This window comes from Anabrus simplex, chromosome 1, assembly GCF_040414725.1.
Source record: "Anabrus simplex isolate iqAnaSimp1 chromosome 1, ASM4041472v1, whole genome shotgun sequence".
Classification (NCBI taxonomy): domain Eukaryota; kingdom Metazoa; phylum Arthropoda; class Insecta; order Orthoptera; family Tettigoniidae; genus Anabrus; species Anabrus simplex.
In genome coordinates this window covers 1,242,097,888-1,242,122,554 of record NC_090265.1, presented here as the reverse complement: position 1 = coordinate 1,242,122,554, position 24,667 = coordinate 1,242,097,888, and the positions used below count along the sequence as shown (strand labels likewise).

General features: G+C 41.4%; 1 protein-coding gene across 1 annotated transcript in view; it reads left to right on the top strand.

Moving 5' to 3' along the window:
* Positions 1–24,667, top strand: part of LOC136877934 (arylsulfatase B) — a 289,271-nt gene that overhangs the window by 146,844 nt on the left and 117,760 nt on the right. The window contains exon 3 of the mRNA XM_068228776.1: positions 16,443–16,657. Within this exon, the coding sequence (XP_068084877.1) occupies positions 16,443–16,657 (215 nt within the window). The remainder of the gene's footprint in view (positions 1–16,442; positions 16,658–24,667) is intronic.

Here is a 24,667-nt window from a genome sequence, read left to right as displayed (position 1 = left end):
TAATAAAAATAATAATAATAGCCAAGTAAATTAGACGCCAAAAAATATTAATGCCGGGTGGCCTCCGGAGAGGCCTGGTGCAGATCTTTTTATTTGACTCCTGTAGGCGACCTGCGCGTCATGATGAGGATGAAATGATGATGAAGACGACACATACACCCAGTACCCGTGCCAGGGGAATTAACCAATTATCGTTAAAATTCCCGACCCTGTCGGGAATCTAACCCGGGACCCCTGCGACCTAAAGTCAGCATGCTAACCGTTTAGCCATGGAGCTGTACACGCAAAAAAATGAAAAGAACATATCGACTAACGCAACATATCAAAAAACAATTTCCAAACGTGCAAAACTAAGACGTTACAATATGGCCATTTAATCAGAATATATGTATAGACGGACACACTAACGTTCAACAAGAATGCAAACATAGAAAATACTGACGAAAGAAGACGCAAAATCATACGGAGAATTCTAGGCCCAAAGATTACAGGTGAGCAATACGGATTCAGAAATAAATAGGAAATCTACGATACACAAGTATTCACGGTGACATTATAAAACGTAGATTAAAATGTTATGGACATTAAAAGAGTGAACCCTGACAGACTAGCAGATTGGATAGTAAAATTCTACGAAAAGAGGATTAAAGCACAAATGGATACTATGAAACAGATTGTAAAAATCGGAAACGACGTTAAATTTGTAGGAATCATACTAGGAGATGATTTGATGCAAAATTCACAAATGGCGCGTTCACCTAGAAGACAAGACGGAGACACCGAGCAAGTGGCTGTTCAGTTTAAGTCGCATAGTTGTCAGGTTGTATTCGGGTGACAGTGAGTTCGAAACCCACTGTCGACAGCCCTGAATATAGTTTTCCGTGGCTATCCACTTTCACATCATGCAAATTCTGAGGCTATACATTAATTAAGACCACGTCCACTTCCTTAGCACTCCTAGCATTTTCTTACCCCATCGTCGCCGTAAGACCTACCTGTGTCGGTGTAACGTAAAGTAAATTGTAAACAAACCGAAGAAAGTGAAATGGCATATGGCTTTTAGTGTCGGGAGTGTCTGAGGACAAGTTCGGCTCGCCAGATGCAGGTCTTTTGATTTGACTCCCGTAGGCGACCTGCGCGTCGTGATGAGGATGAAATGGTGATGAAGACGACACTTACACCCAGCCCCCGTGTCAGCGAAATTAACCAATTAAGGTTAACATTCCCGACGCTGCCGGGAATCGAACATGGGACCCTTGTGACCAAAGGTCAACACGCCAACCATTTAGCCATGGAGCCAGACACAAACTAAAGAAAATTACCGGAACAACTTGGGCTAACGAACGGAAAATAGACCACAACAAGGAATGAAAGAAAGAGATGTGAGCAGAAATAAAAGCAAACGAACACCTCTCAGTTCTTTGTGTAGTCCAAAATAGGCTTTTTCTCAAATGATAATAATATGCGTGATCCTCGCCGTATCTGACCACAGCAACTACCGTAGTGTCATTTCTATATCCCTGATGAACTGAGCTGCTGCGCTGAGTTTTTGGTTTTAAAAGACTTCCCTATTACCTGCTAACAATGTTAAAACTTACACTATCTTATTCGCTGATATGTTATTTTGACTACTGGCTGGCAGCAAACGTAGGAGTTCTTCCAGACTGAAGAGAGGTGGTGGTGGTGGTGGTGATTATTGTTTTAAAAGGAAGTACAACTAGGCAACCATCCTCTATATAACACTAATCAGAGGTAAAAAATGGAAGGGATCCGACACTTCGAAAAATGAAGATATCGGCCAAAGGAAGACAAGGGCCACGAAGGGCGTGAAAATGAAAGACTCCCTAGCCCTCGCAAACCTAATAGCGTCGGGGTCGGAAAAGAACAAGAGTTGACCAAGGGAGGTCGGACAGGATAGATTAAAGTGAGGAGTCTGGCAAAGTAAGTGTAAGCAATGCCAGGACTCAGCTGAGTGCCCCGTGGTCGCCAACCCACGCTCCAAAGTTCAGAGCCCCTGAGGCCCCTTTTAGTCGCCTCTTACGACAGGCAGGGGATACCGTGGGTGTTATTTTACCGCCCCCACCCACAGGGGGAGACTGAAGAGATCCGCTTGCTTGGATGGTGCTCTGATATATCACCAGGTTTTCAAAACATTATAATTTATATACAACATGGAAGGCTACAGTGCTTTTTGCCCTTCAGTAACATGATTGCCTCGGTCAGGATTGGAATCTCTGATCTTGTATACATGAGATTGATTCTCTGCCTTTGATTCATGGACGCAGCTAATTAGTCAGATGGTTCTTAGATATGCTTTGAAGGACAACTACTCTTAAAGCAGTCTTGTTTCTAAGGCGGAAGAACTAAGACTCGAACTCGAATCCCCTTCTCTCCAGATTGCGCCTGTGAGTTGGGGCGGTAGAAAACTACCTCATGCCTGTCGTAATTGGTGATTAAAATGAGGACACGACGGGCTCTCAACTTGTGAGCGGCAAGTGGCGACAACAGAGCCTTTGGTTAAGTCTGTGAATGTTTCAACATTTTTCTGCCAAGCTCTTCACTTTCATCCTTCCTATCCGACCATCCTCAGTTATCTCTTGTTCTCTCCTGACCCCAACTGTACAGTACACTCGACTTGACGGACTGTTGAGGGCTAAAAAAAATCTAAAGTATGTTAAATAACAAAATGAATATTATTGACAATATACGACTTTCAATGGTATTGATATACTTTAATGTGTGTTCACACACTGTAACGTTCCAGACGTCACAGTGTAATTATGTTAATTTTATTATATGTAATTAATTCAGGAATTTAACGTCATGATATTTATCTTGGTATGTAATTGTATTATAATTCATGGTTGATCATTTGCTCACTATCATTTCATTACTTTGTAACTACGACTTGTAAACGAGGGCTGAATATTCTAATATTCACTTAGATTCTTGCGACATTCGTTTAAATTTAACTTGCAGTAGATTTCCTCTATCTTGCCACATCACCGAGGAAGAAGGAAGGACAAATTTAGACATCAAATTCTGGGAAAAGCGAGCACGTGTTCAAGCGTTATAACGACAGCTACCGTATTTCGACCAGAATAATTCAAACTGATCACCGCCTATATTTTCAAAGGAGCGTCATGTTGCCATGGATACTGAGTGAAAGGGCTAATAGAAGAACAGTTGATATCATGGTTAAGACCCATCAACTCTAATATCTGGAGTGGGGAGAGACGTGTCAACTGATTGGACCACGTGTAGCGACCTGTAATTAGAGCCAGAGAAGGTTATAAAAGGGCGTGTTGGAGCTCTTGGCTTCATTCTTCTTGATTCTGCATTCATTATTATTATTCTTCTGGATTCTTGATTCTTCGATCTTGTATATCGCTGTAGGTCTGTGAACTTGTCTTATGGTTGTTGTACCATAGTGGACTAGTGTGATAGTTTATCACTTCTACATTAATTACTTCGTTACCACGACGTGGTACTTAGGAATTTCTGAATGAGGGGTGTATAGCCACTCTCATCAGGAAGTACGTACAGCTCGGCTACTAGACCGGTTTGTACCAGTCTAAGACAATAGGTAGTATTAAACTAGATAGAAATGAAACTTCAGGGCACATTTTCAGTAAAGTTGGAAGGATTATTAATTGTGTATCCTCTCCACATAACCCAAGGAGGTTTTTCTAACTATGACTTAGGGCTCATCTCCAATATATGGGATAGAGCATAATAGGGAGTGTTAGTGTCGAAGCCATCTTCCAATTAGTGGTCAGTGCACTTAGCAAGGCAGGAATGGTACTTAGCTGCAGATGATGATATCTCAAAGACGACCGGTGATGTTCCAGCTACAAGGATGGAAGCTTTCCAAGGACTAGCAGAACAAGACTACATGGTGAGCAAGCGAGTTAAAAATATTGCAAGTTTTCGCGAAGTAGAGTCATTCAACTTTTTGTTAAATTAATTTCCTATTTTAAATTCAGTTCTCGTTAAACCGTCGTCATTTATATTCAATATAATAAATAGTGTTTCCCTAGTTCACTTTAATCAATCTGCCTTAATTAGCCTTTTGATTTCTAATTCTCCTGCTTAATGATTAGTGCACTATCACCCCACCCCTGTGATAAGAGTCCGTCCAAGCTTGATTATAAATTTTTATCTTTAAGTCATCAACTTAAAGATTGGCGCCCTTAGCTTGCATGGTTGCATTTCTCGTTCTCCGAAAGGGGAAGTCACAACACTTTCACAGTGGATTCGCCTATCATGCATGAGGTTGTAAAACGCGCAGAGAAGACCCATCCAGCTTGATGAACGTCAGTGTACTCGCTGTGTTCATTTGTAGAGGGGCTCTTGTTGGTGTGATAATCCGGTTCAGCTCTAAGAAGCACCCTCACATTCAAGCGGCAATGCTGTTGATAGTGTTTATTAACTGCGATAGTACAGCACACAGTTTCTTCTCTGTCAGTATTTCATGTAGAACTCTAAAAACCTGTCATTCCGGAATTCATAGCATCTTACACAAACTCTCCACTTTATTCTCATCGAAAGTAATATTCTGTTAGTACCGTCTGGTCGACATTCTAAACAGGGAACGTGTGTCCATTTTGGACTTTGTACCTCTTCTGCAGGTACAAGGTGATTTTCCATAGTAGGTTTTAGGAGTCATAACATTTCTTGGATCAAGAAAAGGATTCATATTTGTTACTCGAACAGTTACCTCTCCCACACTGTTACTCGTTTGAAGTTTAGATTTTTCAGTTGCCCGTACAGTTTCCCGATCAAAACACCCGCTGTTGACTTTTCTGTCTCCGAATATTCGAACCAAAGATGAACATTGATTTACATTGTCAACGATCAGCATTGTGAATTTTAAAGAGAGCCAATCCTAGTTAGTAAATTCTTACAAAATGTATGTTTAGTTTACCGGAATCCGTATGTGTGTACGTATGTTGCTTACACTTACCGTGTTTTTTAATAAAGTTTACCATATTCACTGTATACATGATTCAGTATACAGACGCAAAGGTCCTAGTGCGTCCGGAGCTTTGCTTCGAATAAGCGCCTGCAATCCTCCAAGAGGCATAGAAGGTCCACCATCAGCATGGACAGCAACTTACTTCGTACACTCCAAATTATTTTCAATCGTAAATAATGTGTCATGGGCCTCAAACAAGTATTTACCCTTTGTAGCACTTGCAGTAATACCCCTTTTTTTAATTCCACACTGTTATTGCCGTCTATGAATTGTACATATAAATTATGTAAATGCGTGTTTGTGAACGTTCAATATGGAATTTGACTGTATAGTAGTATTGCTTGGATAGATCTTATTAGCAAATAATAATAATTTTATGATATCCGACGCATATGGTTCAATTAATTGTCTTGCTATGGTGTGACGACTTCTACACTTGAGGATTCCACATGCAACCCGACAACTAGCACTGCTTGGTATTGACAGCTGCTGAAAAAAGTATCATTAACAAATTATTTTAACTTTCTAATAAGTCAGTCACGAGGTTTATCAATCGTGTTTGGATGGTTTCTAAATGTCGTTTTAGTTTACTTGTAAGCATGAATTCCGGTGTCAAAACTTTGATACAGAGAAAATGCTTTCGATATAAATTCAAAATTCAAAGAATTGTCATGATATTTATATATCCGCTTCCTAACACTTCCACAGATAATTTCTGTTGCGATCTCTTTGTTTTCACTTTCATACGGCTTATTATTGTTCAATAAAAACCTGTCAATTCCCAGAAAGTTAAGAACAACTGTTGATCACCACAATGCACTTGGTTCGATCATCCCTCGAAAGTAGCTATTTATACAGAAATTGAAGAATCTAAAACAAACTCGGGCTATCCGCGTGGCGGCGGTGTGATAGATAACTGCCTTATTATGCAGTGGCGGTTCGTGCATGAAGGGCTTTTGGGCGCCGCCCCACCGCCTTTTCAAAAACATTTCACGTTATTTCACTCTGTAATTGATTACATAAAGAGATGGAGAAATGTAGCGAAGTCGAACTTATAGTGGCGTACTCTTCAATTATACAGTGTTATCTTTATTATTTCGGCTGTAAACATTTTGCTTTTCTATTTTCAAGAAAATGCAACGGCTTTCAGACCGTGGCTGCTGTCCAGCACGCTGGGTGTTTTCTCTTTAGTCGTGAGGCGTTCGGACTGTGGCAGCAGAGCCCTGAGTATGTCCCACACTTTGCAAGTGTGAGGGGTGTGGAAGGAGCCTGGAAGAACGATGTGGGCTTGTCAGGGGAAGGAAGAGGGCAGGCGGGTGTAAGTGCTGAACGACAGAACCCTCAACACATCGCCAACCACTTTACAATGTACCTAGGCTTTTACCCCCACGTCTTATATTAATTGTTGTTAGAGATTAATTCCTAAACAGTTTACAAAACAACGAATGCCATCCTAGCGAGTATTTAAACAGTTCAGTTCTTTAAAGCAGCTAAAATAAAGATTCAAAATGTAACCATAACGGGATGGCACTATTTGGAGTGTGATCAAATTGTTAAATACGATGTCATGCTTTAAAATTTGAGCAAGGAGAGAGAAATTCGGGACTGCACTGTTTATTTGTTTTCATAAATGTTGTTATTATTACTTGTGATTGTGATCAGTTAAACAGTGCAGTTCCATAATAGTCGGGATTGCATTAGCTGTTAGCCTATTAATGTGTGTGTATAAATGCCACTGTAGTTTAATTAATTAATGTAATGCAAGCAGATTTCTATTCAGCTAGTGCCATCAGATTATTATTATTATTATTATTATTATTATTATTATTATTATTATTATTATTATTATTATTATTATTATTATTATTCACCTAAAAGCATCGTGGTGCTGGTCAGTGAAAAATGTACCGATTGGGAAGGGGAAAGAGATGGCGGCACAGCCCTGCCAGAGTAAAATGTCACGAATCGCCACTGTAATTATGTTCCTGTTACTACATTTAGAAGGATTTAGAATATGGCCTACCTGGAAAAGATTTCTAGTAATGCTGAGCAGTATTATGTAACCTATTCCTGTGTCTTCAAAACTCCCATTCAGTATAAAACAGCCGGATGTTCTAATCTTATGTGGTGACCGTCATACTAGGATCGGTTAACACAGAGCGCTAAGATTTCTTTCCCGTACTGTGTACATAGGCCTATATTTATACAAGTTGAGGATGAAAATGTAGTGGTGGGGATAATTGTTATGAGAATATAAGAGGAAGTCGAACTAAAAATCCTTCCTCTATCAACAGTAATCAGAAGGGAATGAAAGATAGTTTTCCCATTCTTCGAAGAATGAATGTTTCGGTAAAAGAAACGGAAAGTCCCTGAAGGGCGTACAATTGAAATATGTCCTAGGCCTGGAGTACCTGGTACTGTCGGACCAGGAGAGAACAAGATTTAACCAAGTGAGATCGGATAAGGAAGATTAAAGAGAGTTGGCTGGGAAAAATGCCAGATTCAGCTAGGGGACCCGTGGTTTTCGAGCCGCGCTCCAAAGTTGAAAGACCGTACAATCCCCGTTCAGTAATCTCATACGACAAGCAGCGAATACCGCGGATGTATTCTACCATCCCCAACTACAGTGAGATAAGCAAAGGTACTTAAATTCGACAGATGCCATACCAACATCAAATGCAAAATATTCATAAAAATCCCAGTTAATCAGTGCAAAAACTACCGTAGACAAATGATGACTGGCGCTGATAACGGGTGTTCCAGGAAACAACAACAATGTAAAATCACCCCCTTCCCTTTACTCTAAACTTGGCATGTCAAGGTCCAAACTGACTGACACTTCTGCGTGCATAAGAGGTAGCTGCTACGAGCACTATCAGATACCGCAAGTCTGGAGGATAGAACATTACATGCTCATAAATACGGTACTCGGTACAAAATATAGGGAATCCATAATTAAATGCGTTTATCACGATGTCTGCATAAACTGCTTTGTAATCACCGTGTACAAGGAAAATAAAGAATTACTTTAAAGTTTTCCATGGGCAATGAAGTATAAAATTAAAGGCATATTTTTAGGGGCTTAACACACTCAACTCTCCTATGAACAATTTTGAAGCAGAATAATGCCGAATAGTATGCCGCTACTTTATTGCTTCTTTAGCAAAACGTCATGCTGTTATAGATTTAACGAAAGAAAATGGCTTACGATGAAAGTAGCATCCTATTGATAACAAGTTCCGTACACAAATAAAAACACATTAAAAAATTACTGTCAATCCTTATACCACAGCCCATGTAGCTGTATGTTTCAACCATTACTTGTAGACCAAAACCGGTAACTTGAACCTGTCATTGATCACTGATAGGCGTGCGCAGCCCTGAGTGAGAAACGTGGGGAAGTGCAAAGCGACTGAGGGGAAGAGACTTGCGCCCGCGTGCACAGACATTTCTAGCAGGAGCACTAGGTTTGACTCACGTGCTCTAAACAGAGGAGGGGGAAACGGACTAGTTCCGTCCTTTGGAAACATAATAGGTAATAATGATAATTATTTTAAATCCCACTTACTAGTTTTACAGTTTGTGGAGAAGCTGAGGTTCCAAAATGTTGTTCTAACGGAATTCTTTTACGTGCCAGTAATTATACCGACACGAGACTGAAGTGATTGAGCATCTTCAAGTACCATTGGATTGAGCCGAGATCGACCCTCCAACTTGGGCGCAGGCGGCCAGTACTCTGCAGTCAGTGCCACTCAGAATGGCCCTTGGGAAGACTGAAGGTATCTGAAAAAGAAAGGGAAGGATCACGGAGGGCGTGCAAAATGGAAGACTCTCTAGGCCTCACATCTTAATAACTTACCATCAGGGCGAAAAAGTGCAAGAGCTGACCAAGAAAGATCAGATAGAAAACACAATGTCGACCGGGCAAGTTGGCCGTACAGCTGTGAGCTTGCACCCGGAGATAGTGGGTTTGAACCTCCCTGTCGGCAGCCCTGAACATGTTTTTCCGTGGCTTCCCATTTTCACACCAGGCAAATGCTGGAACTGTACCTTAATTAAGGTCACGGCCGCTTCCTTCCCACCCCTAGCCCTTTCCTGTCCGATCGTCGCCATAAGACCTATCTGTGTCTGTGCGACGTACAACAACTTACAGAAAATAATCCCATACTATCGAGTCTTGCACAAGTAAGTGGAAGCTAGGGGCTCCGTGTATGACAGTACACCCTCTTAAGTTGAGAACACATTTTAATCACATGTAGTTGCTGGCGTTGTACTGTAGAGGTATTGTAAGAAAATGTATAACAGTGGAAACTGAAAAATAATAGTTTCAGATCTGACGAATTGTACGAAAAGGAACAGAATTAATGTAATAGATATTTATTTACCAGATATGGAAAGAGGAGTTGAATCAAGGTTGATATCATGGATGCGGAAATTTTCTCTGGGAACAGGAGTGTTCATTGTAGGGACAAGATCGATTCTATAGGAGGGGTAGAATTCATACTGGTAAGATAAAAAAGTTGTACGCTATGAAAAAGGTAAGGATGTTGATTATATGGAAGTATTAAAGCAGAAGTGTCTTGCTTCCATTTAAATAATCGTTTGGCGAACGTGTAACTGAATGTTAGTTTCAGAGGGAGAATTCTTCGTCATAACTGGAACCCAAAATACCTTGGTGTCATCTTGGACCGTACACTATCCTTCAAACAACACCTCCTGAACTTAGCACAAAAGTTGAGGTCTCGAAATAACATCCTTCATAAAGTGTGTGGAGCAACCACTTTGCGATCTACATCCTGGGGTTTGGTGTATTCAAATGCTGAGTATTGTGCACCTGTTTGGATGAACAGTCATCATACAAGGCTTGTTGACACCCAGCTTAATACCACAATGCGTATCGTATCTAGCGCAATCACATCTACTCCAGCTCATTGGCTTCCACTGCTGACTGGTATACTATACGCGCACTTTTTCTTGAGCCCGATTTTTACGGGGTAAGGAGCAAGGAGGGAGTGCTGCCAGTTCCGGTCATACTGCCAACTGGATGGAAATGAAATCTGAATTGAATCGATAATATGATCGATCGATATGAATTTTCTAAACATTTATTTTCTTACGTCAACAATTGTGTCACACATAGATTATTTAACATTATATAACGTTTCTCAATGCGAATCTTGTTACTAGCATGAATTATATAGTTTGGTTTTGCTGTGTAGACAACAACAGTACTAGTTTGCAAAGTGTACGCCAGATGTCGCACAGCGATGAATGAGCGATTCATAGTTTGTTTCAAAGATTGCCGATATGGATGTCGAAGATAACCGAGGTCTACCGATTCAGCACTAGGGAGCTCCGGGCTCAAGAAAACGTGCGCGTATAGTAATGCCACCTATATATATATATATTTCGTATGGCATGAGGATACATTGTTACAATTTGGTTATTAACAAATATGTACAATTACACGAAAAACAGTTTCATCTATACACATAGAACAAGTACGTAATAAACAAACTATATTTATACATTTTAGCTCATCAATATCTGCATTGCTGCTAAGAGCTATCCGTGGTGTGTTTATATCTGATGTCCATGTGGTGGTGTTATCTTGTGAATACATTCCGTTACAAGTGATATTAAGTTCATATTTTTACTATATTTATGTGCCCTAAGTGTCAGACATCTTGTTTTCCTACAATCCATCCATAGTAAACACTAGTCAGAGGGGCAATTTATTGTTCTTTCCTTATTTTTTTTTCTATCGCTCTTACTGCCCTAAATGTCGGCCATTTTACACAGCCATGGAAACCACGATGCAGATGGGGACTCTACCCTACATTTTATGCGTTGCCTAGGCCACAGAGCTTAAATTGTTTATTTACACCTTCTGCCCTTACTTAGTCAGCCATCCTTAGAGCGGGGTTTTCGTTGCTACACGTCCGTAGGTTTAACCTCATATTACCCTACACGTGACCCCTGGGTGGTGCTAAGAGAGCAACAACTTTGGCTGCTGGACCCAAAGCTCTTCTTTGTGGATATCCCAGCAATTCAGAGGATTCATTAACTCAATATGAGAAAAGTGATTAACTCAATGCCACCTGATCTACGCCGATCTAATGCCGTTATGAAGGAATTCCACAAGATCTCGAGAAATTCTAGTCTACCCGTGAATAGTGACCTGCCACTTCTGAATCTTAACAGACTAAAAACACGCCATCCAACTCTGCGTGATGCTGCTAACATGGATGCTAATGATTTCAAATCTATTGATGAGTGGAAAAGTAGATGGGAAGCAGCAACGGATGTGCGCCTTCATGCCTTCTTCTCAGGTCCCAGACTTCCAAGTGGATCCCATCTACCACGCAAGGCCTGGACTGCCCTGAATAGAATCAGAACAGGACATGGCCGGTGCAGAGCCGCTCTCCATAAGTGGAAAAAGCTACCTAATCCAGACTGTGACTGCGAAGCTCCACACCAGACTATTTATCATATCGTCAGGGAATGTAGAATTCGAGCCTATCACGGTGATGAAGATGACTTTCTGCTGCTATCTCCAGATGCTGTACGTTGGATTAAAAAACTTGATATTCAATTGTGAAGCACAAATTACTTTGTTTCTCAGCTGTAAATATATATTAATGATAATGTCTGTATAAGCCATACACTAAATAAATAATTATTATTACAATTAAATTTATAACATTCACCCAAGTTCCATTGCAATCAGTCTTCTCCAACCCAAACAGTCCCGTTGTAAGTACGAGGTTAGCTTTACACCCGGAGCCTCTGCTCTCTGGAATGAAACTGGTACCCATTTTTGGTGTTGCGTGAGTATACCTCAGCGCTGTGTGCCGCTCCAGAAGTAGAAATCGAGTTTCGAATTTTTCAACTTGCTGACGAGGAATCGAGCACAGTCGAATCAAGCACGTCTTTGTCATCTCAAGTAAGAAGCATCTACCTATCGGTCCAAGACAGTAGCGTAGCCGGGATCGGCCGATGGAGGGAATTTATAGTTACTAAATGCTAATAGAACGCCGGCCCCGTGGTATAGGGATAGCGTGCCTGCCTCTTACCCGGAGGCCCCGGGTTCAATTCTCGGCCAGGTCAGGGATTTTTACCTGGACCTGACGGCTGGTTCGAAGTCCACTCAGCCTATGTGATTAGAATTGAAGAGCTGTCTGACGGTGAGATAGCGGCCCCGGTCTAGAAAGCCAAGAATAACGGCCGAGAGGATCCGTCGTGCTGACCACACGACACCTCGTAATCTGCAGGCCTTCGGGAAGAGTAGCGGTCACTTGGTAGGCCAAGGCCCTTCAAGGGCTGTAGTTCCATGGGGTTTGAAATGCTGATATAACATAATTAAGGTGCGAGTGTGGTGCGCGCATGAATGACTTGTCATTATGACACTGACACAAGTGAATGATGTTGGTATTCAGAATGCAGTACACCACAAACCGTACATTAAAGTACGGAACAAGAACAATACGATCAAGGTCAACAGTTTTATAACGAATTGTATGTTCACTTTAGAATCTAATTCAATTTTCGAGGCTTCTTAGTACACCCTTCCGGCCTCGAATGGATGACCCGCGCATAAGAATGCCTCCACATAACAGGGCAAACGCCCACGGATGAGACTAGAGTGAAGAGCGGCTCGAATTGCCTAACGAGCTTCGAACCGCTTCCCTTCCTACTTTCTGTGCTGGCCTCGGCAGCTCGAGCACTTGGGGGTTGGTATGTTCGAAGAAAAAACCCACTAATACTTAAGATGGAGGCTTATGTAATCTGAAAGTAGGATTCTCTGGGTTCAACTGTCTAGTGGATACTGCTTAGCACTGCTACAAATGACGAGAATCATATAAGGGAAGTTACAAAGACTAATTTATTCAAAATATGACATAAAAAATAGATACAACCCTATACAATGAATTCTCCGCATACGGGAGGAAAAGAAAATAATTAACACTTTAAAATTCGACTCGCCTATGGGCGTCGTCTGCACAACGGTATAATTGAGGTTTTGCGATTGCGGTCGTTCATCTTTCCCCCATTAGTTCAAACCGTTCATGACATTTTTTATTTATATTCTGTCGATCACACCGTGAGATGAGCTGATGTCCCTACACATAGTATTTCCTGTTCTTAGCACGTAACTAACCGGTTCCTGCACTACATTATTACCATATTAAAAGATATATTTACATAATCCATAGACAAAACACACACACAATTAGCTAAAATCTCCGGACTTCCCTGATCTGTCACCAAGACAATACAACGTTGAACATCGGTTCTGTTTGAACTCAAAATAAATGCACATTAAATAATAAACACACACAGATATATACACCTCATGCATAAAGGAGGCTATTCCTGTAAGAAAAACATGGTCATCAGTATCTTCTGCCTCACCCCATCTGACCTGGGCTCGAACATATGACTCCGACTGAGAGGTACATTCCTGAAAAATCCCTACGCTAGCTACGGTCTCATATTACCTGATATTGGGGGAGATCCCTACTCATTTATTAATTACCTTCTATATCACCGTGATATTATCGTCGACAGAAGTGTCTTAGCTGAACTAGTTAAAAAACAAGCAATGACGGGGGAGATCCACAGCCTCAAGCCTTAACTATAATAGCCCAGCGGGACCGCTCTGTTGCGAGGAGCAAACACTCACACAAAAAAGGAGAACGAAAAAAGGGAATGTCATTCGCTGTCCTGCAACCATCACTCATTCATTAGCTACGGCGGATTCTTGACTCCTCTCAATTACAATGGCCAGCCCTCCTTTTCGGAGACACATATCTCTGGCCTACTTCATTTGTTTATTCATCTTATTGCAGAATTCCAAAAAAATACTCATTTATTCTATACATTCTCATTCTCGTGGAGCGATGACTATGGGCACCATCACTTCCGAATCATCTCATCATAAAACTATCTGGGCATTCGGCCCTCTCATTACGTCTCATATCGCGTATCTTCTTTCCTTGGGCATAGGACTCTCATGATTCCTTAATTCCACGCTCCTCATCATCTTTGCTCACCCCCAAAGTTATGCATATATTTATATTTCTTCCATACATACGACTCTGGCTTCCCTGGATCTCAACCGGTTGCAGACAAAAAACTCCATACATTTTCTGGCTAAATAATCAAGAATCACGGGGAACTCGCGAACTGTCCCTCACTATTATACCTAAATAACATGTTTATGTACCTCTCTCGAACAGGATTTCTTCTCTCTTGCTGCATGCAATTATTATATGGGCAAGTTACGCATGCATCGTCTGATTGACCCATGAGTTTCCCCAGCATATGCGCTAGCCACCTTGGACATTAACTAGCAACCTTTGGACATGGTTTTCCCTGCTCATTTATTGTTGTTCCAGCCACCCCTAGGAGAACTCAAATATTCCCCTATCCTTGTCTCCCTTACTTGCTAGGATATTCTACATATTACTAAGAATAACCCCTCACGATAAACTAATCATTAAGAAGAAAACAAATGGGTTGTCCGGTTGAATTTTACGTTAACATGATCAAGAACAATAAAATTTCCATATTAGGACATGCATTAGTTTACAACATTTTAGGTATTACAAAGGAAAGCTCATCCTACTACCGGTTTTACATTAACGTGCTAAGAGATTATTTGACATCACTTATCTGTTTGGTGGCCGTGGTTTTTCCTTCCACGGGAGACCCACGTCGGTGCTTACTGCTGCATGACCTCGGCACTGGAAACGGGCGTGCTGTCCTTCAGCCCTGGTCCATACAAGTCTGACATCCTGGATATCCATTTCACAGCTGAAATCTCAGAGTAATCCAAATATGTAACACTTCACCACTCTTCACACGGCCCTTTGTTTACCGCGACCCGCACATAGAGTTTACACCACGAACAAGCAGGTCATTCTAATCACAGCGGGCGCGTTCACAGCAGGAATCGGGTGGCTCACGACACTTGAGCGCCCTGAATTAGAGTAGCAATTTGGGTGATACCAATTTGCTAATATCACGGACTCATTTAGGCCGGCATTGTATATAGCCGAAACCCGCTACTCGTTAATCAATTATGCTCGCAGCTTAATTAATTTGACATGCGGCACAGAGACATTCGCCTAGGCTCGCTTGGCTTCCCGTCTACATTTCACAAAGGCCTTCTACTTCACGGCCGCGACGGACACCATAACACTGTCTTAGTTTGCGGTCACTAGGTTTCGGACTATAAAACTAGAGCACAACGGGACACCCTATCCCCTCTCAACGACCCGCTAAGAACTGTCTCCAGCGAGGGTCAGCTCAGCTTTTATGGTATACGCACCGGAAGACAATGGGCGTAAACGATTCACGGTTCATTAAGGACAGCAGCTCCTTTCATCCCAGGAATTCAGAACATTAAAATGGTGCATATTGTAACCCTCTCTTTCCTCTCTTATTTGAACCAGGCGTGCCCTACAACGACGATCGGCAGTTTCCACGTAATTCGCTTCCCGCTTTTAATTATATCATTAGCGTCATCTGGGAGATAGAGCGATCTTTGAGCGCGACTCTTGGCTTGGGGGACGCTTTCTCGTTCACATGTGTTTACAATCTGTTAAATCTGGACATCTGGTGACCTCCTTTCTTCTCCTGAATAAGGTATTACATATTTTAGTCTGGGATACACAGAAAATTCAGCTCTATTCATTAGTGTGCCTCTCATAATTTTCCCATGTCTGGATCAAAATATAATTTTTACCCGCCAAAATTCGACGTTGGCACCCGTGAAACGTGCATAAAAACCCGGAAGTTCCTTCTGTTAGTTTGGATCCCTGGCAAAATAAGCCACACCTCTGGGCGTGTTTGACTACTCCAGCGTAGCGTCATATCTCCAACTCTCTCTGCAAGTTGAGAGGGCCTTTTCGCGGGGGCTTGGCTCCTGTTCAGCCTTCCCTTTGTTTTCCAGGCGATCTCTCGCGGGTTTCGTTCCGGCCGGACGCTGCTCGATCCCCATCGCCCATACTACTACCAATGGCGCGACTTTTAAAGTGATTTTAATAAGGTAGAAAGGCACCTATGATTTCATTGAGCTGTACAGGATACTGTACGGTTTCATTAGAAAATAGATTCAACAGATCTGTTGGATTTACAATTATATCACTGAATGTTTTTTAGTTTTTTTGCCAGTTTCATTTTTATATTATGTTTGAACAAATTCTATGGGTTGGAGCTCTAACCCCCAATAACCCCTCACTGGCTACACCTCTGGTCCAAGCTCCTTGAAATTACTCCCACATTAAATGTTATATCTTTGTACAGTACAAAGAAGTAAGAATAAAATAGCGTAAATGAATTTCTGTCCGTGCTTCTACTCTGTCTGTACCTTATCACTTATCAAGAAAGACTTCAGTTATATCTTCTTTGCCTATGATGAATATTGTAGTAGAGAAGTTTTCCTGTATATTTTCAGGGATGCAACACAACGTGATCCTAGAGGCAGAACCGTGGGGTCTCCCTCTGACGGAGAAACTTTTGCCTCAGTACCTGCAAGAACTCGGCTACACAACGCACGCAGTCGGCAAATGGCACCTCGGCTTCTTCCACAAAGAGTATACACCAACGTATCGTGGATTTGACTCATTCTTTGGATTCTGGAATGGCTATGAGGACTACTACAGCCACATCGTTCAAGCCTCGGTAAGACAGTGATGAAAATGAAAACCTAAAACCTGTTCTCCAGTCATAGACCGGGTCAGGAATGAAATGAATGAATCATATATAGGCTATTAGTACGATGGTGTCGCCACTCCCAAAGCGACTTTATTAATGAGTGATTAGATGCTATGAAATGATAATGGAGAGTGTTGCTGGAATGAAAGGTGACAGGGAAAACCGGAGTACCCGGAGAAAAACCTGTCCCGCCTCCGCTTTGTCCAGCACAAATCTCACATGGAGTGACCGGGATTTGAACCACGGTATCCAGCGGTGAGGGGCCGACGCGCTGCCGTCTGAGCCACGGAGGCTCCTTAAGACAGTGATATTGTACAAAATTAAATAAACACTTCCTACCAATAATACTTAGACGGTTCGTTAATTAATGCAAAACAGTTTTTTTTTAGATTAATAGGCCAAACTAATTAAATTATACACAATGAAGCCACATCCTCTGGCTATTGTTCAACATAGGGACCGTCCAGATCCTTGGCTGAATGGCCAGCGTATTCGCCTTCAGTTCAAAGAACCCTGGGTTCGATTCCCGACCGGATCGGAGATTTTAACCTTAAATGATTCCTCTGGCTTGGGGACTGGTTGTTTGTGTTCTCCTCAACATCCCTTCAACTCACACACAGCACTACCCTCCACCACAATAACAAGCAGTTTCCCATATACAGCAGACACCGCCCAGGCTCGTCGGAGGGTCTGCCTTACAAGGGCTGCACCAGGAAAGCAATAGCCACATGAAATTATTATTATTATTATTATTATTATTATTATTATTATTATTATTATTACGGGATTTCCGTGGTTTACTGAGGTGTAAGAAGGTGCTGGGGTGAATGGATGGACAGAGACAAGATCAAAGTACAGTATAAGTTAAAGCACTCAATTTTGAAATGTTATTTCTTCCCTTCATTTTAATTTTAAAATTTGATAGATAATCTGAATGCACGACAATAAATAACAGTTAAATGGAATAACGATGAGATCGTCGGCTCTGATAACAACAATGACTCAAAGTCAAAAATCAGGTACAATGGAGATGTTCGATACCATAGTTTCCAAATGAATGAGAATGGTGGCTCTAAAGGTACATTATTTCAAAGGGCATATTTGCTCCACTTACATCGTATTAACGTTAATGCAATTCAGCCTCTTCGAGGCACCAGTTTCTTACACAAATTTGCACTAGGTAAACTTCAAAAACTGTGGTTACTCTCATTTCAGTCTATTACACATCCGTCTATAAATAATGAGAATTTAACAGGGACAGTGAGTGCCCATTCTAAATGGCCTAGAAGTACAAAAGAAAAGGTTTAAGACGATCGGCCATAAAGAAAATGCTAGGAGTCGAAACACTTGCATTCCATTTGCAATACACTTAAAATCCTAAATGGGCTAAGCCTATACTACAGAGGGGTGACTAGATGGCTACATATTAAGTACCAAAATAGTTTAGAAATATTTTGAGTTTTGAAAAATCATAGTCACCCCTATACCAAGTTGAATGGGAATAATAATAATAATAATAATAATAATAATAATAATAATAATAATAATAATAATAATAATAATAATAATAATTTTTTACAATTTCCTTTACGTCGCACCAACGCAGATAGGTCTTACGGCGACAATGGGACAGGGACGGGCTAGAAGTGGGAAGGAAGCGGCCTTAATTAAGGTACAGCCCCAGCATTTGCCTGGTGTGAAAATGAGAAACCACGGAAAACCATCTTCAGGGCTGCCGACAGTGGGGTTCGAACCCACTATCTCCCGAATACTGCATACTGGCCGCAATTAAACGACTGCAGGTATCGAGCTCGGTGCATAAATATTATTATTATTATTATTATTATTATTATTATTATTATTATTATTATTATTATTATTATTATTATTATTATTATTATTATTATTATTATCATGATCAAAACATAGCGGCCAAGTCTCTTAGCACATATATCCTATAGTAGCATCAATATCAATACACCCCGTTCACAGAACTTCGTCGTTTTGGAGTATAACCATCTGTGCACAACCGATTGCACTACTTCATCGTCATTGAAGCGTTGGCTGCCCAGGAATTCTTCATTGGGCCGAACCGATGAACGTCGGACGGTGCAAGGTCTAGACTGCACGGTGGGTACTGGAGCTAATCCCAACCAAATTTTCCTATTTTGTCACGAACAGAAGTGCAAAATTGAGACGAGCATTGTCATGGAAGAGTCTGACAATTGCAGCATTGCGCTTGTCACGAAGGCCACGACGCAACTTTCCCAATTTTCTTTCATAGCTTACGGCTTTCACAGTGGTCCGTTGTGTAAGAAATCCAACCAGCAGAACACCATGCATATCCCACAACACCATGACTAGAAAGTTTTTCGCAGATTGCGCCACTTTCAATTTATCTGTGATGGGTAATTCGGCTGTTTTCACTCCTTAGAGGCCTGCTATTTTCAGGGCGTGTAGTTGTGAGCCCAGGACTCAACACGAATTACGATTTATTCTAGAAAGGTCCCGCCCTTCTCCAGCGTAACGCACTAAATGGTCCAAGCATGTCATCATTCGCTCGCCTTTCTGAATCTGTCTGGTACTTCGGCATCCAGCGGGCACTCTCTGTCTCTCTCTTATCATTCACTCAATTCTGATGACCGTGATCTCCAAAGAGGCTATTGGTCAGTTGCCTCCATCTCTTGCGGTCCTCAGCCAGACATGCTATGCTAACGATGTTCAACCCAGTTAGAATCCTGATAAAAGTTCGACCATCGAGTGGGGACTCGTCGACGATCTCTCTTGCCGTAAACATTTCCAAGAATGATCAGTTTTTCTATACTGCCATTCCCACGTCACAGAGTGTGTCCAAAGAATTGTAAAACTCGTTTGCAATTTCTGATAACATTATTCTGAGACTGAGCTGGTTTATAATGAAATCATTGGTGCAAGATGCTGTCCAAGTTATGCGTAACATTCTCCGCCGGCACTACATTTCAAAAGAATCGATTTTCTTTAGGTCTGTAGCACGAAGAATCCACGTATCAGCTCTACAGAGGAAAACTGAAAATACCAGACTGGATACTACTCTCATTTTCAGTGGTAACTCGATAGAGCGATCGTTTCATAAATTGAATCAATTCGTCATTATTCTTTTAGCCATAGCTGTTCTTCTCTCAATCAATCAATCAATCAATCAATCAATCAATCAATCAATCAATCAATCAATCAATCAATCAATCAATCAATCAATCAATCAATCAATCAATCAATCAATCAATCAATCAATCAATTAATTAATTAATTAATTAATCAATCAATCAATCACTACTGATCTACATTTAAGGCAGTCGCCCAGGTGGCAAATTCCCTATCTGCTGTTTTCATAGCCGTTCCTTAAATTATTGTAAAAAAATTGGAAATGTATTGAACATTTCTCTTGGTATGTTATTCCAATCCCTAACTCCTCTTCCAATAAACGAATATTTGCCCCAATTTGTCCTCTTGAATTCCAACTTTCTCTTCATATTGTGATCTTTCCTACTTTTAAAGGCAACACTCAAACTTATTCGTCTTCTAATGTCACTCCACGCCATTTCTCCACTGACAGCTCGGAACATACACCTTAGTCGAGCAGCTTGTCTCCTTCTCCCATGTCCCCCTAGCCCAAACCTTGCAACATTTTTGAAACGCTAGTCTTTTGTCGGAAATCACCCAGAACAAATCGAGCTGATTTCCTTTGGATTTTTTTCCAGTTCTCGAATCAAGTGATCCTGGTGAGGGTCCCATGCACTTGAACCATACTCTAGTTGGGGTCTTATCTGAGACTTATATGCCCTCCCCTTTACATCCTTACGACGATTCAGTTTGTCATGCAGGATATTGTTCACGGTACCGTAAGAAATGTTGAACCACTCTTAGAATGTTCGCTGGTGATCCGCCGTTCGTTACCAATTGGCTGTTAATGGCTGTGACATTCCGTGGCGTTGCAGCTGTTACTAGTCACCCGTAACGTGGCGAAACTGAACGATTCACACAGCGACTTGAAGATGATGCTATGTTCCGTACAATCTTCCCCACAATGGCCCAACATTTCCATGTATAATTGACTAGGTTTTAGTTCTTTCGCTCACAAGAAAAAAACGAACTATACTCTTGGCTCTTCACAAGTTGACGATCATAACATGCACGCTATCTTTGCTAAGTAGTTCAAGCTTCTGTCGCATATTTGGAATGTCTCCCCCATAACAACATCGCGTGAAATATGGTTATACCTTACTTAAACATCCCCCTTCGTAAATTCATGTAAAGGTATCATAGGTGGCATTTTACAAAGAAAAAGTGAAAGAATGTATGTTTATAGACAAACTTTGTGCATAATAACTGTAATGATTCCGATATATCAATCTTTATAAATAAAGTTGTAGGGGATCCGCTGTCTGTAATTTCCTTTGTTTTATCAAATTTTCAGATATTTATCCGTTTTCGGTCATCTGAAGATCGTGTCAGCGGTTTTTATTTTTCGTAAAAAATCATTGAATAAAGTTGGAGTTTATAGGAAACCCAGAACAGGTTCTTATCAATTTCCTCTTACACTACTGATTTTCCGTAAAATTCGTAGAATATTTGTGAAACACATCACTTCATTTTAAAAACCTTTTGGTATGTACATAATTTCGCTTACTATTCTAATGACGGAGAATACTACTATTTTCTGCCTTGGATGACGGAGACCGACAACGTACCTACCGGTTACCATGGCAACGTCTCTAGCCAGCAGGGAAATAACGTAATGCCATTTTCGTCATCGTTGTGTAAACCCGTGATTGTGCCTTGGGTACAAGGTGAGAGAGACGTCAATCTGCCATTCTGCGGGATATTTTCGGAATACCGTTGGAGGTTACAATCGTCTTAGAATAGCACTAAGAGTTGCTGTTAATATTTCAACAGTACCGCGGAGTGGAGCCCATTATTTCACACCGTAAGGTGTAGGCTATTCTGACATAAGTGCTATAATTTTTACTCTTTTTCTCCTTTACTTCTGTTTTATGCTTTAATTTCTTGCCTCCGCCTTGCCTCTTTAGGCTTAGGTAATAACACCATAAGTCATCTTCTTATCTGTTTACCTAAGAATGCCTGCGCATAAATTTCTCCTCTTTTACCGCTTTCTTAACTCCGTAACTCATATCGCCACAATTTAGAGAAGGACGTTTCATTCTTTCAATACATCTACTTGGTATTTATTTGTCCTATTAGACTCTCCTCTGTTATTATCCTAATTTCAATTATCCTATTGTCTTCCTTAATATCTCCATATGTATACGAGTGCTAATCCTTTCTTTCCTTTGAGGAAATACTCCAAACTCTTTAAATGTGTAACTTTTGGCCCCGAAAAATATCGAAATATGGAGACAATTTTAATGACGGTGCAGTTCTTCGTTTCTGAGAATTGGTGGCTGAACGGTAATTCGTATCACAAAACAGATAGCACAATCGTTGTTTAATTTGGAGAGATCTGCAATTTTGGTCCTATGACTTGTCGTATCTCGATCCCATATACGTTAGATAGATCTGTACCGTATTTCTGTATTATAATCAAATCTCTCCAAATCAACTGTGCATGACACTAGGAATAGGAGCCTGTCTTTATAATGAAAACTAACAATCTCCATTGTGAATGGCAGTAGGTAAGTGTGCCTGCCATTCCAGTAGAAACTCCCGAACTCGATTGTGAATGGCAGTAGGAAACGTGGCCTGCTACTATCAGCAAAGTCCCTAACGTGACTTCACGTCGTAAACAACGTCTGGGGTCCTCCCCGTGGTGTTTTTCGGTTAGCGCTAAGAGACATGCAATTTCATATAATCTTACTCACTGCGTGTACATTTATTTGCGTAGAAATCCGTATACAAGGTAGAATACCGTTGTAAAGTACGGGTACATTTGCTAGTCAATTAATGAAGTTATTAACTTCATATAACTCGGACATAATGCAGTCGGCATATCGGCATTTGTAAACGTTTTGTCATTGCATGAAAGAAGCACATATCCGCGAACAGTAAGCGAGAATTTGTGCGCGTGTAGAAAATATAATATATATACTCCCTCTGAGAGAGCCAAAGGGAAAGCTGAATGGGACGTCCTGAACTAGCTTTACTGAGGTTACGGATGGCCATTATTTGATCAGCTCCCAAGATGAGGGAGTTTTTGGAAATATATCGGAAACTGTTGATTTCAGAGACTTAAAATGTTTCTGTTTTGGGGATCTCCGAGTATTGTTTCTCGCAGGAAGGTCCTAAAATGAGCTGTGCCCGGTCCTTCTACGACAACTTCGATATTTCGTCTATTTTATGGATTGTTGTTTTGTGTCCCCTTACAATATGGAGATTAAGTTTGAATTTTAATATATATCTACCTCTACGACCCGTCCGAGTGCCTCACACGCCTTGGAGTAAATTTTGGCACTGATCTGTGGAAGACTTGTATAACGAACAAACAAATTCACTTTTTATTTTATAGATGTAGATGATAGACCAACAGGATTATAAACCACTTACTTACATTCCTGGCTTGTTTAAAGTGCAGTGAGTTAAGTCTTGTAGTGTGGGCGAGAGTAAACTTGTTTCAGGGATTTGACAGTATGAAAGTGACTGAGCTATGAAGGTTAGTAGTAATAAGCTTCCTTATTCAGCCAGCCTCTGTGATGGTGTGCACGTTTCAGTGGACTTGGAAGAACCCCCCAAACCCCATGGCACTACAGCCCTTGAAGGGCCTTGGCCTACCAAGCGACCGCTGCTCAGCCGGAAGGCCTGCAGATTGCGAGGTGTTTTGTGGTCAACACGACGAATCCTCTCGGCCGTTATTCTCGGCTTTCGAGACCGGGGTCGCTATCTCACCGTCAGATAGCTCCTGAATTCTAATCACGTAGGCTGAGTGGACCTCGAACCAGCCTTCAGGTCCAGGTAAAACTCCCTGGCCTGGCCCGGAATCGAACCCGGGGCCTCCGGGTAAGAGGCAGGCACGCTACCCCTACACCACGGGGCCGGCCAGTGGACTTGGAAGACTGATATATAATAGGACATTCCGGCTTATTAAGGAATCCAACGAGAAACGATCTCATATCTTGTTCTCTAGCACGCCTCTTCGGTGACTAATAGCTTATATGTGACAGCTGATGGTGGAGGTGTTAGGGGATCCAATCAGCCTTCAGGCTGAAAACTCAAATTACGTACATACATACATACATACATACATACATACATACATACATACATACATACAGGGGTTTTTAAAGACCGGTATCTACAAACTTACACGGCATGTATTGGTCAGCATAAACTGTATCAGGACGACAACATACGGATGGCAGTTGAAGATAATCACCTCCACCGTTGAAGCCCCTGTCCCACCGTTGAACCGTTTTCTTTAAACTCTTCCACCAAAAAGGACGCAGGTTGCTGGTTTAAACACTATTCTACAGCATCAGGAGCCGTTTGATCAGTGGTGAAACGATCACTCTTCAGGGTCTTCTTCAACGGACAAAAGACGTGATAGTCGCAATCCCGAGCTGACTAGCTCAGGCGGTAGAGCACTGAGCTTCCGACCTCAAGTTCGCCTGTTCAATCCCGATTCACTCAGGTGGTATTTGAAGGTGCTCAAATACGTCATACTAGTGATGGTTGATTTTTACTGCCACGTTAAAGAACTCCTGCGGGACAAAATTCCGGCACCTCAGCGACCCTGTAAACGCTGAAGTGCCGGAATGGCCGTCAACAGCGTCATATGCCCTCACTTTATATGAACCTTGTGGTGAAGTTTCAAATTGAATTCAGGCTTTTGGCATGCAATGTAGTGATTAGAGATTGTGTGCCACCACCTCTCTTAGCCTGCCGGCCAATATTCTGATGGTGACAATGTTTTCGATCAATGGGACTCGAACCAGCTAACCTCGATGTTAGACGCCTTAACGATCATGGCAACCAGGC